The sequence below is a fragment of the Protopterus annectens genome, chromosome 1.part0, assembly GCF_019279795.1.
Source record: "Protopterus annectens isolate FY-2018-M chromosome 1.part0, PAN1.0, whole genome shotgun sequence".
NCBI lineage: Eukaryota > Metazoa > Chordata > Ceratodontiformes > Protopteridae > Protopterus > Protopterus annectens.
Genome location: NC_056725.1, coordinates 237,134,604 through 237,152,359, shown reverse-complemented (window position 1 = coordinate 237,152,359; position 17,756 = coordinate 237,134,604). Strand labels below are relative to the sequence as shown.

The 17,756-nt window shown below is 39.8% G+C and overlaps 1 protein-coding gene across 5 annotated transcripts in view; it reads left to right on the top strand.

Annotated features, from left to right (window-relative positions):
- Window positions 1–17,756, top strand: part of ADGRG6 (adhesion G protein-coupled receptor G6) — a 1,156,656-nt gene that overhangs the window by 820,440 nt on the left and 318,460 nt on the right. For all 5 annotated transcript variants that reach the window (XM_044058511.1, XM_044058431.1, XM_044058747.1 and 2 more), the window contains one exon: window positions 7,593–7,707. In XM_044058511.1, the coding sequence (XP_043914446.1) occupies window positions 7,593–7,707 (115 nt within the window). The remainder of the gene's footprint in view (window positions 1–7,592; window positions 7,708–17,756) is intronic.

Sequence of the window (17,756 nt, the reverse complement as noted above, 5' to 3'; positions counted from 1 at the left end):
GTTTAAATCATTTATATATATATATATATATATATATATATATATATATATATATATAGATATAGATATAGATAGATATAGATATAGATATATAAAATTATACTTTATTCATCTGCTTTTACTGTATTTGTGTTTCTTCCTACTTTATTACTAGTGGCATTGACTACAACTCTGATCTGCAATATATAATAATAAGTATACTTTTCTGTAAAGTTAAAGTGTTTTTTGAGTGTATCTGCTTTATTTTCTAAAAATATATATATATATATATATATATATATATATATATATATATATATATATATATATATATATATATATATATATACTTGTTTCCCGCCTTTCTAAGCTAGCATAGTCCAATTTTCAGGTTAGTGCTGAATTCAGGGCTGTGTAATCTCTGTGTTTGCCCATACCTTACTTGGATAGAAGGAAGTTCTCTGTTCACCCATGAAAGAGGGGAGCTTTGATCAGCCTGTCTCTCCCTGGAGGAGAGGTTTCAGCCCAGAAATTGGTCATTTTGGGCTAATTTCTATCTGTTTCATTTCCCTGCTATAAATACTGTATTTGCCCGGTTTTGTATGCCGGGCAGCGCTGGTTAGCTAGGGTAAAACTATTCCCGGCTCCACAAAGTCTCCTCTTCAATTTTTCCATTGGAACTAGACAAACTTTCAACTTAAGCACTCAAGCCACTCATTTCTCAGCATGGCACTTACTCAAAACTTATAGCAAGCACTTATAACCCCTAGCACTAGACCCTCCTGTACTGTACAGAAGGACAAAGCTCTCTATTCGACCTTACCAGCCATCCAGTAAAACAGTTCACTGTACCTATCCAGGCATGTCCAAAGGGCAGTTTCAGGTGTACTCTCCATTCCAACTGGTGAATCTGGGCATTTTCAGGCAATGTTACAACTGCCTCATGTACACAGACAACCCCCTCCTCCTACCACCAAACACTAATACATGCGAGAGATGCAATTATACAGCCAAACTGGAGGCTAAGATTTCTCAACCCAAGACTGGATCAGACAGTCAAGAAGAGAAGGGAAATACTTGCATCACACCATCAGTCTCACATAAACCCATGAAAGCAGCACTGGAAAAAACACACATAAATACATGAAAACATACTCACAGGCTCTAAATAAAAATCTGCAAAACCAACAGAGACCTCCAAAGCAAACATCCAAGCAACCTCCACCCCCAAACACAAACCATAAAACAGATACTTCACAAAACCAGTGTGCCATGCAATCACAGCCCTTAAGGCAAAATAACATACCCAACATAGTAGTAATAGATGACTCTATAGTCAGACACACTGACATCCCACTCACTAGCCTGAATAAGGAGAAGGTTACTGTTAGTTGCCTGTCGGGTGCCAGGATCTGCCACATAACACAAGCACTCAGGTCACTACAGAACAAGTACAAATGTGACTCTGTCATTGTCCATGTTGGTGTGAATGACCTGAGCTGTACCTCTCTGGACTACATGAAAAGAGACATGGAAGAGCTCTCTGATCACGTAGCCCAGGCCGGTATGACCCTGACCCTGAGTAGCATCCTGCCCGCACCAAGAATGATACCATGGTATAAAGAAAAAAAATCTCAATTTCAACAATTGACTAAGTTTCTGGTGTCATTCAAAGGGGATCCAGTGTCTGTCTGCCTGGGATGACATGCTCGACAAGCCCTGCTGCTTCACTAGAGATGGCTTGCACCTGTCACCCTTAGGCTTTCGAATACTGGCCAAGGCTCTTGCCACCCCCATAGTGCCTTTTTTAGTTAAGGCTCAAAAGACAAACCTACTGCCGTAAATAGCACAAGTAACAAAAAACTGAGGGTAGTGCTACTCAATGCCAGACATCTCAACCTCAAAATGCACGCACTCGAGGCACTCCTCAGTATGGCGAAAATCGATATATGTGCAGTAACAGAAACATGGTTTAAGGCTCCAGAGAGCACCCCAGCACTATCAGGCTACAACTCATACCATACATTTTGACCACAGACCGAAATAAAAAAGGCGGGGGCGTATACATATTCATCAAGGATACCCACACCTCCAGGTTAGTGGCACAGCACGATGCTTCAGAGCTCATCCACATGCAACTAACAATGGGCAAAACTGCAATTCAAATTGTAGCTTGCTACAGATCACCCACCATGTCCCAGGGCCCCATTCCACATTCCTGGAAACACTGGAGAACGTAAAGGTACTACCAAACACCCTAATATTGGGTGATTTCAATTATCCAAAACATTAACTGAGAGAGCTACTCAAGTACTAACTCCCTTGCCCAACATTTCCTAGAATTTATAAACTCAAACATCCTGGTTCAACTGGTCAACACTCCCACCAGAGGTGACAACATATTGGATCTGGTCATCACCAAGATGGGTGACCGGTGTTCCACACCGGAGGTCAACCCCTCACTGGTTATATCTGACCAAAAACAAATCACTTTGGATATCCACACACCCCCCCCCCCGGACAAGAAAACCACCATGAAAAACTTTTCAAAAGCAAACTTCACATTACTTAAGACCGAGGTGGAAAGTTTCAAAGCCCCCATGCTGAAGGATAACGCTGTCCAAGCTGCAAAATTCTTTACTAATGCATTCTACGGGCACCTACAAGAATGCATGGATCATGCCATCCCAAGCAAAACCAAGATTCACTCCTCCAAGAAAAGGAAACCAGTCTGGTGGTCTCCTGCCATAAACAAGCTATACAATAGAAGGAGGAAACTAGTACAGAAAAGAGTAAAATCCCAAGAAGGGAAGACATCCCTGATCAGTATCAGCATGAAACTACGATCCCTCATAAAATCATCCAAGGTGAGCTTTAAAAGAAAAATTGCCAAGGACTCCAAAGATAACCACAAGGCATTCTTTAGCTATGTCAAGAATCTAAGTGGTAATGCTCAGATCTGCTCAGAATTACTGTACAATGGTACAAAATACACTGAACCGACCGATATTGCCAACATCCTGGCAGACAGGTTCAGTGCAAACTTCACCCCCCTCTCACCCCCAAGAGGGCCCATAACCATACTAGAAGAATGTAGAGTCCCTGAAATCACAGACACTCAGGTTAAAACAGCCCTCTCCAAAGCCAAAAACACAGCATCAATGGGACTGGATGGTGTCCCAAGCTGCGTCCTACATGAGCTCAAAGACGAACCAACCCCTCACCTAAACACCCTGTACAAACTCAACCTCTCCACAGGCTACATACCCATAGAGTGGCACACAGCAGTGGTTATTCCACTCCAGAAAGGTGGAGCCACAACAGACCCTGGGAATTATCACCCTATAAGCCTGACTAGCTTGTTCTGCAAGTCTATAGAGCGCATCATCATGGAACTCATTAACAGAGACATTGGGAACCTCCAAACACTGGACCCTACCCAGTTCGGCTTTGTAAAGGGCAGATCATGCCTCCTAAACCTGGTGGACTTCTTTGAGACAGTTACCAAGGCTATAGATGAGGGAAAGATGGCACACACAGCCTACCTAGACCTTGCAAAGGCCTTCAACACCATTCCCCATTCTGGTGTTATAGACAAGCTCACCAGCCTGAACATAAACCCCTACGTCACAAGATGGGTTGCCAACTGGCTCACGGACAGAACCCACATGGTGAGAGTTGCGGGAGCTAGGTCCGACTCTAAATCGGTTACAAGTGGAGTTCCCCAGGGCTCAGTCCTAGCAGCCCTCCTGTTCGGCATATACTTCTCAGAGGTACAGGCAAGTATAGGAGGACTATGGATGACCAAGTTCACAGACACCTGCAAACTAGGGGCTATAATTGACTCTCTGGCTGACACAGAAATCCTCCAAAAGGGTCTCACTGAGATGGATACCTGGTGTCAAAATCATGGCCTCAAGCTAAATGCCAAAAAGTGCATAGTCATCCCCTTTGGAAAAAACAAAGTACCCACAAACTACCACATAGGTGGTAGTCCCCTAAATACGGAAGATGTAATAAGGGATCTGAGGACCCAAGTAGATAGTAATCTCACCTTTGATAATCACATTGCCAAAGTGGTTAGAAAATCCTTCTATGTGGCCCACCTAATCACAAAAGGGTTTGCATCTAGAACAAAAGAGGCCATTGTGCCCCTCTACTCATCACTCATCAGACCCATCATAGAGTACAATGCCCCATTTGGGATGTACCTTACAAGACACCTGCAACAGCTGGAAAGACCACAGATGTACCTCACCAAGAGGATCACTGACCTCAAACAGATGCCCTATGCAGCTCGACTGAAGAAGTTACAGCTGTACTTGGTTGCATACCACCTACTCAGAGGTTATCTCTGCCTGACATAAGAGGCCATGTCCAACCCAGAATTGATGGACATGCTCCACCTAAAGAAAACCTTATCCCCATGAGCCACATGCTCTAGGGATCTAAACCTCACCACAACAATAAATAGGACATGCTGGAGAGATAGATTCCTGTCCCAGAGACTTCCTATGCTTTGGAACAAGATCCCAATCTACATTAGGCAGAGCTCCTCACTAACACTCTTCAAAAGAAATCTTGATGAGTGGATGGGAAACAGAAAGTTTACCTCGGGGATCACTTCAGTGGGTCTGCTGGACAGAGGCACAGGGAACTAATCTAAGGGGGTGGCGAAAGCCAACACATTCTGGCTAGGCTTGTAAATGCCTTCAGGCAGATAGCCTAGTACCTACCTTTGAACCTATGAACCTATAAGAACTACAAAAGCAGGAGGTAGTTTACTATTTAATTCTTTGATTGCTTTGTTCCATAAATGTGTCTTACTTTTGCAGCATTATGGGGTCTGATGATAATGTTTTCATAAATATAGGGAATTAATTGAGTTTATTAAGCTGCCAAACTCCCAAAGAGATGGTTAGACACAACAATTACCACTAAGCCATCTGAGCTGGTTGAATTTTAAATGTTGCTTCAGAAGATATTTTTGTTGCTTTAAGGGTACGTTTGCTATGGCCGTGAAAGTTTAACATTTGTTCAAAGTGCTATTCAAAAGAAAGATTATATTGAGTCATCATTTGCTGAGAAAGACAAAATGACAAATCCATTCTGTGTGATGTGTGGCCCCATAAATCCCATCTTCAAAATGAAGGACAAACATATTTAAATTATGAAAGCACATTAAAACAGGACTCAAGTTTTATAGATATGCAGCATTTACCAAAGATTATTATTAGATATAACAGAAAATCATGGTTCCAACATGATTGGGATAATTGCCTACATTTTAGCAGATAAAGATGGATGAAAAAAGCATGTTTAATACGTCAGAAGTGGAAGATCATAATGAATGCTAGAGTATGTATGTGTGTGATGAGTGTGTCCGTGCATGTGTGTGCGTGTGTGTGTGTGTGTGTGTGTGTGTGTGTGGGTGGGTGCACACACACACACACACACACACACACACACACACACACACACACACACACACACACACACACACACATGCACACACACTATGTTGGTCTGATGTGTGAAATATGAAGTATCTTGTATTATAGGTTTAGAGAATAATTTTGTAATGTGTAAGAAATTCACTCCCTTATCATACAGTATTTCATGTATCCCACAAGTCAGACAATCGCATGCTCCAGTTATCCATTTTGTCAGTACTTTTATGTTAAAGTAGTGTTTTCAATTTCCTCAGTAGGCTATATTATTTTCCTAAATTTCTACTGATCAGATGTAGGTAGTTTACATAGGTTATTATAAATGTAGAATGTCTCTTGAGATCTTAAGAAAGTTTCTCCTGTACTTACTGAAGAAAATCCGCTGCTCATTCAATTGATGTATTCTAATGTTAGCTTTTTGATTTTTATAATTTAGTTATTTTTTACTTAGCTTATTTTTAGTTTGTTTAGATAGAAATGAGCCCATTTGCTGTTAATGCTGTATTTTGATTGGCTAGTTATAATTAGCATTTTCTTTATTTATTTATTTATTTATTTATTTATTTATTTTAATTTTCCATTCTAGTAGCGAGAAAATTCATTTCTAAGGGTAAATTTAATTTGTTAATTATTGTTTTTGCTTGAATGTGTGTTGTTTTTGTCTGAAGCATGTACATTTTTTTATATTTTAATGACAACAAAATGGGGTCTGTGTTTTAGTTCCAGTTTTTTTTTTGTCCATATTTAATTTGGAGTCATTGTAGGTGAGCTAGAGTGGTACTGGAAGTTTCAATGTGTCTTTTATATGAATGCAGAGGATAAAGTTACATTTTTACACTGTAGTAAATGGAAAATGTTCCCCGTGTTTCATTTCTTTAAATTTAACATTTTTACATTTAATCTAAGGATATATTTAGGTATAGTGATTTTTTTTTTGTTTGACTGGGGTGTTTTGGGGTGCTGTTGTCTCATTTTTGTACAGTGTATAAGCTTTTACTTTAGTTTTTAGGAGGCAATATATGATGATGCCCCTTTTCATACATGCACACATACTGTGTACTGTATAATTACCTATTTGGCAGACGTCATATAATTTTTGAAGTGTTGTGTGTCTTAATTTACAACACTACAAGGGAAAAATAGTGTAGGATACTGTGATATCTTACAATTTTCTCAAAGGGAAGAAGTAACCTCATGATTCTGAAGTCCTCCCTCCAAGCCAGACAGGTGCAGTAGTATTACAGAATGTCACCAAATCTGACATTTGGTGCACATCATTCGGATGCATAACATATGCATAAGAATGCAGATTGCTGTGGCATCCTGTATTCCCATGTACATTACTGGATTTAACCACATATCAGTGCCACAAACCTATACTAGTTTTATGTATATCTGCATGTTTGTCCAAGGGTCGTTATGTAGATATGTGAAACTTTGTGGAACAGAGTATAGTTGGGCTCTACAGTCAAACTCATCAAGGTTCATGGTTGGTGATGCACCATAGATTTTAGGCACTACATCTATCTAGCACTGCATCCTATACTGTTTAATAGCAACCACACAAATATGGATAATTTGATATAGAAGAAAATTGTACCAGAGTAGATACAGATTTCTAACTATACAGGAGACAGCTCAAACTCTGCACAACATATCAGCGATTAATTACAGACCAAGTGCATGTATCACAGCCCCACAACATTGTACATCCTCACACTATTTTGACAATTAAAAATGGTGCATGGTAGCCTCGTTTTCCAGTAATACAGGGACTGACACAGCCAGCTAAGAAATCGCTATAGAGTAATACAAGTTCATTTAAAATTTCTTTGTGGAACAGTAACTACATGGTTTGATGATTATCCATGAAGTATGACACTGAATAGATGGACTTTATAAAGTTACATTCAAGATAACATTCAAGCTATGATGTTTAAACAACAAAAAATATAAAACCGCTGTTTTATAGTAATTATTACACTGATTACAACTGTGTCCAAAGAAAATGATGAACTTTCCTTCACTTTAAAAATATTTAATTTTTTAAGTGCTTATCTTCATTGATATTATGAAATATTACCACTAGAAGTAATTCATGGGTTTAAAATTAATCTGCTACAAACCAGCCTAAATCATTTTCTTTTCTTACTTTTGTTTTAGAGAATTGCAAACCTGAAGAAATCCCCTCGCATTATTCCTGGATCAGTACAAGACCTAATGTTACTCGTGAAATCCAGTGCTATTTAGACAGTGGGCAAACTGCCAGCAGGAAATGGTAAGCATTTTATAATAATAAGATAAAGATGCTGATTTAGTTAGTCCCACTATAGTAGACATTAGATGAGTTGGCTATGACATTTTACATTATATTGTTGGATGTTAGAAGCTGTGATGCCCCTGCAATGACCCAGTAATCAAGGAGCCTCAATCCCCACCACTGGCAACAGTGAGGGATGTACACACTGGGAGGATGACAAGTGCACACACAGTCAATTTCAATTTTCCTTAAGAGCACACAGAGATGACAGTCAGTCTGGGGCTAGTTTCTCCTTCTTTTTCCAGATTCCAAATAAGACTCCCCATTGGCACAGCTATAGGGTTAAGATCTCATCTGAGGGGTCAAGCTAAGACCTTCAGCACCCTCACTGTCCAATCAGTGCTTCATGTCCCTGCCGAAGTAGCTGACACACACACACTTTGAGATTTGATTTATATACAAACACACAGACACTCCTGGGGAAGGCTGACACAGGTTTACTAGCTATGCCCCTTCTGCCCAGACTACAAGGTAGTTATCATTGCCACCATCCCCTCTTTATCAGCTACTTAAGGCCCTTACAAAGAGTGACCAATCCTACTGTGTAATGTCACTATGACTCCAAATGGCAAGTGTGACCAAGAGACAGGCTATTTAGGAGTGGCCTGTACAGTGTCACCAAATACATATGCAAGTACTCTTAGAGCTTAAATATGTTTCACAAATATTAGGCACAAACATAGGTTTAAATACATTTAATAGTAAATAATAAATAAAAAAACAAGACAATATTCAATAACTCAACACAGTGACTACTGAGTTCAGAATCACAGTAAATATTTTAAAACAACATTGCAGGACAGTCTCACGTAAATACAGAAAACATCTAAACTAATCTTTATTATATTCCTATCTATATCTAAGAGAAATGACTTTTCCCTAGTTACTTACTATTAGCAAGGCAAGTGCAGATGTTGATGAGTAGATGTTCTGCCTGATCAAAGACAAGATACAAAATGCAAAAGTCTCTCTCTGAAAGATTTCTTAAATCAATAGCAAATATTACTGCTAGGTTAGCTTGGATGACATCACTCATTGTCACCTGACTTCAGTTCCCAGGCTAAGAAAAACTAACATCTCTATGTGAGAAGTACATATCTCTCAGAAGTTTGCAGAATGCGGAAGTCGTAAAACAATAAAATGCTTTTACATGTGAAATCTTGTAATTATATCTGTTTCAAGCCAATACAAAAACTTCTCACTCTAGACATCCTATCTCCTTGCTGCATTAACTAACTTTTATTGCTCATCATAAAACACTTTTAATTTCAGCTTATTTTCTTGAAGTTTTACAAGTTAACTTTGTATGTTCCAGCTACTACTGTTAAAACATATATTTGCACAGTTATATAGTTTATAATCATTTCTGTTCTTTTCCAGTAGGGTACACTGCAGCCACATTATAGAAGCTCAGTACATAACATACAGTTCTGTATAAATCATATCAATATTCACAAATGACGACACAAAATTCCAGATATCTGGGCTGGCAGTGTCACAACTCCCCCCTCTGAAAACACAAGCTAGTTTTTCAAGTGACCCTTTTGAAACATTGCTTGAGAGAGTTGAGCCATTCTGGGAATACCTTACTCCATTCCCTGTCTTGAGATTCCAACTGCCTTGGCATTGCTGACCCCAGTACAGTGCTGCACTGCCCCATCATATGCCTGCAATCCTAGGCGCCACCATAGTAATTTGGGATTTGGATGGCTGGTTTCCTGTAACCATAGACCCCCTTCAGACTCCTGCTGCCCCCTAATGCCAATACTTAGCACAAGGGCCTCCCTGTCATGGTAAGGTTTCATCATGTTAACAGAGTACAGTTTGTGTCCCTGCCTCCTGCCTAGCAGTTTTACCATGTAGTTAACATCACTGACCTTCCTTACTACCTTCTTGTAGGGTCCCTCCCAAGCTGCCTGCAGCTTGTTGTGTCTGACAGGAATGAGAACCATTACCTGCTGCCCTACAACATACTCTCTAGCTCGAGCATTCCTGTCATACCAAACCTTTTTCTGCTGTTGAGCTTCTGCCAGGTTCCCCTTGGTCAAGCCCATGAGTTCCGTGATCCTTGTCCTGAGGTTTAGGACATATGCCACAACAGACTCCTTATGGTAGTCACACTCACCATCCCACTCATTTCAAATCAAATTTAGAGATCCTCTCACCCTATGGCCATACAACAACTCAAAGGGTGAAAAACCTGTGGATTCCTGGGGAACCTCTCTGTAAGCAAACAGCAGAAGGGGCAAATTTTCATCCCACTCCCTCTTAAATAGGTCTGCAAATGCCTATAGCATCATCTTGAGTGTAGAGTTTAACCTCTCAACAAGACCATTAGTCTGGGGATGGTAGGGGGTGGTCTTTAGGTGCTCAACCCTACAGTGCTTCCACAGACAAGCCAACAGGTCTGACATGAAATTGGCACCTCTTATACTTTTGCCCTGTGGAAGCTGGGGTACTCAAAGGCTCCACAGTAGCCATAGCTACTCTCCGAAATGGCTGTTCAATCACAGGCAAATGCATCAAAGGAACTTTCACCTTGTCTCCTGCCTTGCCTACCTTTTGGCATTGCTCACAGGTCCTGCAGTACCCTGTTACATCTTTGGAAATCCCAGGCCAATAAAAGGTCTGCATAATATGTCTGTTTGTATGTTTTATGTCCATATAACCTACAAAGTCAGAATCATGGGCTATGGCTAAAAGTGCAGAAGTAGGCTCTGGGCACTTCCAACTGGTGTATTCTCTCACCCTCTAGCCCTCCCTCAGGGGTCACTCTCTATACAATAACCCTTTGTCCCAGCATACAGATTCCCCCTTCCCTTGTGAATCAGTTGCCTCACTAGCTACCTCCCTCAGGCCTTGTAATGTATGGTCTGAGAGCTGAGCCTGTCTCAACACTTTCTTTGTAACCCTTCCCAGCTCCCCTTCCACAGGAAGTCTGACATTCTTTGATAGCAGTGCCTCATGGTCAGTCTGGGTACTACTACTCACCTCTGCCCTTGCAGTTACTATGTCCAAAGGAACATCAGTACCCATAAGCAGCTGTGGCTCACGTTCAATCTCATCACTACAGGGTAGCTCCCTCCCTGAAGTAACCACCTCACCAGTCCTGGCTGCAAGTGTGCGGTCTGTCTGGGTCTCCCCCAGGCTACCAAACCCACATGCTTGTCATCAAGCCTGACTGCATGTAACTGAATGCACACACAGTACTGCATTATCAAAATCTTTCCCTGTCAGGACATCTGCAGAGATATCCTCAAACACACCTACTTGCTGGTTTCCTTTTCCACCCTCCCAGTCAAGGTGAACCCTAGCCAAAGGTATTTGGAATGGGGTACCCCCTAAAGCTCTGACTGGAGTAGACTGCCCAAGCAAGTAGTACTCCTCTTTAACCACTGCAGGCTTCCCAATGGTTAGGTCAGAGCCTGTGTCTCTCTTAGCAATTGTCTCTTTCCCATTCACTAAGATAGGATATAACCTATTGTGGTTGTTTGGTACACTTTTGTCTCAACTCCAAAAGTAACCGTTTGAAGGACATCCAAATACTGAAAACTCAAAAAACAGTTCAAGGCCCAAACGAGTAGTAATCACACCATAAGCTTCACTCATAAACCATGATACAAGAATATAATTCCACAAATGTATTAGTTAAGTGCTTTCTTCCCCTAGCCTTCGGGGACTTCATCAGAACTAATTTCCCCTACAAGTCAACTCTTTTATACAAGTTAATAGAAACAGTTAATTGAATAATTAAATAAGTGAATAAATGGTTAATAAATATTACATTGTATATAAAAAGTGTTGTTTCTTTTAAAAAATTAATAAACAGTACAAACCCTGCTATTAAAACACTCTTTGTCACCTGACTTCAGTTCCTAGGGTAACAGAAAGTAATTGTTTCTGTTTCAAGACAATACAAAAACTTCTAGCTCTAGACATCCTGTCTCCTTGTTGTATTAACTATCTTTTACAGCACATGGTAAACCACTTTTAATTTCAACTTATTTTCTTGAAGTTTTGCAAGTTAATTCTGTATGCTCCAGCTTCTACTATTAAAACATACATTTGCACAGGTATATACTTTATAAACATTTCTGTTGTTTTCCAGTAGGGTACACTGTGACCATGTTTTTGAAGCTCAGTACATAACATACAGTTCTGTATAAATCATATGAATATTCACAAATGACATATGATTATCCACAAAATTCCAGATAGCTGGCTGGCAGTGTCACAGAAGTTATTAGGCTTTTTTGTGGAAGCCACAGAAGTCAAGTATAACAATTTTGCCCTCATATTACACAGGCTGGGTGTAATATATTTTTATAATGTGATTGCTAAATGTTGATCTCATACAGATTTTGGCTGCATTTAGTGGTTCTCTTCTGAGGTCTGCTTTTTAAACATATGGCTGATAACATAGATTATAACAACAAGTAACTGCCAGAAAGGATAACACATTGTGACTATTGTCTGAGAAAGAGAGTCCACAAAGAGTGTTCTGTTGAGGGAGATGGACATATGATTGTTGACCACTTGGCAAGTCATGTTAATGCACTATGCCCAGTAGGGTTCACTGTAAAGGGAAGAGCCTTTACTCTATGTGCTGAAATCTCAGGGTCATTTATGTTAGTAAAATCCTACTTTTCATTTCTGCTTAAAACACCATTCTTCATTAAGAATTTGATAATAATAATGTACTCAGTCATAATCCACTATTTAGACATGCTTCAGATTCACACCAGGTGAAAAAAAGCTTTACCAAAATAATCCCTTCTAAATGGAACCACCTACCTGGAGAACGCAAGCAGATAACAAAATGTCCATTACTGAGGAAGAAAAATTAAGGATCTACAAAACACACAATAAATGTACCTGTTTTCTAGACAAGGACTAATTTCTTCAACTAGTACCCTACTCATTTACCTCCAAACTTAAATTGTAGCGCTGATTTGGGAATACTTTATCATTGGGAGCACTTTATCATTATAGTGTGTGTGTGTGTGTGTGTGTGTGTGTGTGTGTGTGTGTGTGTGTGTGTGTGTGTGTGTGTGTGTGTGTATCTGCATGTGCACTTGTTTTAACTGAGATTGGTTTTGGGTGATATCTGTTTTGTTGACACATTTTAATCCACAAAACTGATGGTTGACTTGTGTGAGACTGACAGTTCTCAAGGTTGGGGAATATGCCTTTTCTCTGGGAACGTATGATCTAGAGACTGGAATAAATTACAAACAGGAGATGTTGGATAGGCAGGATAAGTTGTCCCCCCTCCGGAAAAAAAAACAAACAAAACAAGTTTTTTAGTTTTCTTGGTCCAAGGTTAATCCTCAAAGCATGTGTCAGTGTTAGTGTTGTCAACATTAACGTGTCAAAATTAGCACTCCTGATGTTTAGTTGATTTGATCCATAGTACTAGATCCATAATTTAGCACTTCTTTTCTGAAATACTATAATGCACAGTTGCTACAACCATTTCTACCTCAGTCCTTCTTTTCTGTCATCTTCTGAATCTCTGATAAACTCCCCAACCATTTGTAAAGCTGGAAACTCAACATCTCTGGGACACAATAAAATGCAAATTAATGGTGTGTACTTTGTTGTAAGTTCCACATGTTCTAATACAGTCACAAACTTGCTCTCATTTTGTAGCATAGAGTAACATCAAGCCCACTGCTTGTCACTCTTTTGTATTTATGGTTGTTGCTTATCTTTAAAAAACAAATATGTTATCCTCTGTAAAGTCACTGTAATTGTTGTGTTCCTTTGGTTTTAAGTCTCTTAATTTTGTGCTTTGAAAAGTATCCCTGTACCAGTCCACCCATGTACCAGTCCACCCAACCTGTTGACATATACACACACACACACACACACACACACACACACACACACACACACACACACACACACACACACACACACACACACACACAGACACATACACACGTAAACACACAAACACACAAGCATATGCACTCATACATAACATCTCTGTTTTTCACAAAGTAATACTTTTTTCATATATTTAACCTGTCTTTTTTAGAATCTGTTTTGACATTGTAAGCATTACATTCCCACAAGAAATACTCTGCAAATAAATTCTCCCACTGACTATATATGTTTTAAACTAGACTTTTTTTGTAATCTTGATACAATATTTTTGATAATAACCATTTGAGAGATATGCAAACCCATAGTGAGCATTTTGTGTTGAATTCGGTTGTGATTCACAAATTTGCATCCTAAGCATGCACTTGCTTCATAGGAAAATGAAGATTTTTGAGAAGCAAATTAGTTAGAATATGCTTTGTAAATTAAGTCATATTGTCTGCAGATTTTTTTTAGGTGTTGGAAACAATTTAGCACAATGACTATGTTGCCGGCTGCTTAGTTGGAGAAATGGGTCTGACTCATAAGGTCTGGTCCTTCTTGTGTCTTCTTGGATCACACAACTGTCAATCATATGTTTTGTGGATTAAAATGTGACAACAAAACAGATATAAGGTTCTTGTGTTTCCAAATCTCCTCTATAAAAAATAATTTAAGTGTTCCGATAGAACCACCTGACAGTTAAAAAAAAAGCAAATCAATAAAATATTCTGCATGATGATTTTCTTGATATCAGTAATGTTAACCATTTTTAACACTGTACCCCTAATTTAAGAAGTAGGGCTTAAAATGATATACTAACTTGTATCTTTTGCCAAGGGTTACTCATTCACTATTGTCTGATGTAGATTGCTCAGTGCTTTGCTTCACTTTCAGTTGGACAACTGCAGCAGATGGCCTTGTGTCAGGATGAGTACTTTGATGCAGTCTGTACTTAAATCTGATGCATAGTTACTGTGCTGTGTAGGACCTGAATACATCCTTTGTAACAGAGGAACATTTGGATAAAAAAGCTAATCACTAATGTCACAGCTCTGGTATTTATTTAAGATACTTCACTGCCTTGGAATGTTCTAAGTGTAACTTTCCCTTTGATGGATTTTATTAATTTGCAGGCTGAAGTATAAAGTGGAGATCATATCAATATATACAATGCACCACTATGTCTCTAGATGTTTGCCATTCTTCTGCACACACAGCTGTTTCCTTAGTAAGAACCACATTTTAGCTTTATGCAGTATAGATGTCTCACATAGAAGGATGAGTACCTGACAAAGCAGAATTTTGTACAGCTTTCAAATGCATGTTTGCAGTTTGAGAAATTAAATTAAAGGGAAGCCCTATGGTCTGTTACCAGATAGCTGATCGATGCACAGGACATGAAACCAAAAATATCACTGTCGTTTCTCATGGCCACTAGACTGAAATAAGAGTGAAATGGTGACTATTACTTTTTCCTCAGTTTCTAAGTTTCTTTGATCTCAGAGTTGATGCATAGTATGGGGTGTGGGCTATCCCCCCTCCCCACCCCGCTGGGAGAGCTGGGGAGTTTATCTGCTAAAAATAAATGCTTTTTGGCTTCTGTGACTTTGGGTGTGCTGTATATGTTAGTATATTGTAGGGTGTTATTGCTCAAGCCAAAGGAAATCAAACTCTGTATTGCAAAGTGAAACAGTTCACATATTTCATCTCATTCATTTACTTTTTGCATTGTCCACATTAGGGTAAAGCAACCAAAATAATTAATGACAGACTGCATGACATTCAGAATCTCTTGCGAAATCAGTCGTGTGCGCCTGACTGCACTGATTTACTGAATCACAGCATCATCAAGCTATCTTTGAAAAGTGCACAGTATTGTATTATATGGTTAACAAACAGCAGGAGCCTCATACTGGACATCAGTTAAAACAACTACAAATGCCACTTAAGTGAGAGTTTTGGAGAATCAGTAAAGTCAGAAGAAAGACAAACATTTTCAGAGTAATCTCATTTATATAATTATGTCATAAATAGTCACTTAGTAATTATGCACAGATACAATAAGCTGTATTTTGCTATAGACACACTTACTTTTTATTTCACCAGTAACTTTCAATATAACCTTACTTAGTGTCATAATTGTATGTATTTTGACAGAGGGAAGGGAGATCAGAGGCCTTTAATAATTTGTGGGCAAAACAGGGATGTTTGGATAAACTGGCACCTTTGTTTTTTTTTTAAGCACACTGGGCATAGTCTGTATAGTTCTTATTCATTTAGTTTACACAATTTCTAAGGAAGACCTCAAAACACTGTTGGATTAAACATACTAGTTATACAGTAGGAAAGTAGAGGATGAAGGATTCAAACACTGCACTTTGGGTACTAGAAACTGCTTATTAACAATGGAAAGTTTACCACAGAATGCAAATGACATGCATACCTTGTAGTAACAATTTCCTAATCTGAGACACCCTTACCGTGGAACTTCATGCTGAAGATGTACAGCCCCATGGTGTGCTGTTTCTGCATCCCTGATAGATGCTAATGAGACATTTCAAGGGAGAAGTATATGCTAATTAACCATGTGCTCTCCCCCAGAAATGGCTGTGTGAAGGTATTTACACAGCATCTCTTGGTTGCATAAAGTAACACGACTGCTCATGGCCACATGTTAGTGAACTTGGACAAAAGTTTGCATTCACCAATCATTGTAGAGATTAATCATGGGAAGTTTAGCAGACCGGTGATATTGGGGTGCGTGGGGATGTGTGTATATATGTGAGGCTGCATGGATATGTATGTGTACTGCCTTTGATGTCACAGTGGTGAAGTTAGTTAGGGGATAGGCAGGCTAGATGTGTGTGTGTGTGTGTGTGTGTGTGTGTGTGTGTGTGTGTGTGTGTGTGTGTGTGTGTGTGTGTGTGTGTGTGTGTGTGTGTGTGTGTGTGTGTGTGTGTGTGTGTGTGTGTGTGTGTGTGTGTGTGTGTGTGTGTGTGTCTGTGTGTGTTTAGGTGTGGGGGGGGGCTGGCACACTTCTACACTCCCCTTGACTAACAAACAAGTCCCGTAATATTGGAGGGTGGAAACTAAACATCAGTGACAGTCTGCTGACACTTAGGAAAAAAAAAAGAAAGACTACGTGGGTCGGGGAGGCACTAAACCTCAGGGATAACTCTTCAGATTGTGCATTAAGAGCACTTAACATTAATAGAACAGTTTTACAGCATGAAAGATGTGGGTCAGGAGGAGCACCGAGCCGGTCATCTTCCAAGCACGTGACAGCCACAAACTCTTGAGCTAAACTCTTACCCACAATTCCCCTCTCCCTGTTACCTCAGATTTTGTTTGCCATGTCACCATTCAGTCATGTCAAGCCACTTCTCTTGAGCTAAGTAAAACTTCTTTGATAATACATTATTGTATTGCAGTTATTCTCAGTTCTAATTTTGTTAAATAGTATCTCTTACCCAATCGCATCTAGCAACTCTATTTTGTTGTTTCTAGCCCTTCTCGGATGCACGTGCATTATGTGTTTACTGTTTGGGTGTGCCTCACTTGACTGTTGACCCGCCTTCTGGGATTTGTGCTAATTTTTCTAAAAAGGCTTTGGTGAAAAGGAAAAATAAACAGATTTTAAAGGGACTACTTAAATCTTCCTTTTCAGAGGCTATATCTGGGTTGGAAGCTTGAACCCCTCCTAGTTCTCATAAGAAAAGAGATGAACACAAGAAGGGCAAGTCTCTCCCATCGTCTCCTGCTGGGGACAACCAGGAACCGATACCTGAGAAGGCCAAACTTTCTAGTTCGGACTTGACTTCCTTGGCCCCGAGACTTTTGGTGCCTAGATCTAAAGCACCGAGGCCTTCAGCACCATCCGTTACTTTGGCACTGAGTTCTGTGCCCTACACCTCATCGGAACAGAGGGGCCCCTCACTTCAGACTTCCTTACAGGCACTGATGTTTTCTTTGATGCAGACATTTCTGGCATCGATAACTGTTCTGATGCCCGCTCCTGCTTCGACTCCGACAATTTTCACGGCACCGACTATTCTCTCAGTACCGACCACCTTGTTGTCCACACAGACTCTTTCGGCACCTACCATAGTGCCAGCTACCACTTCAGCACTGACCTC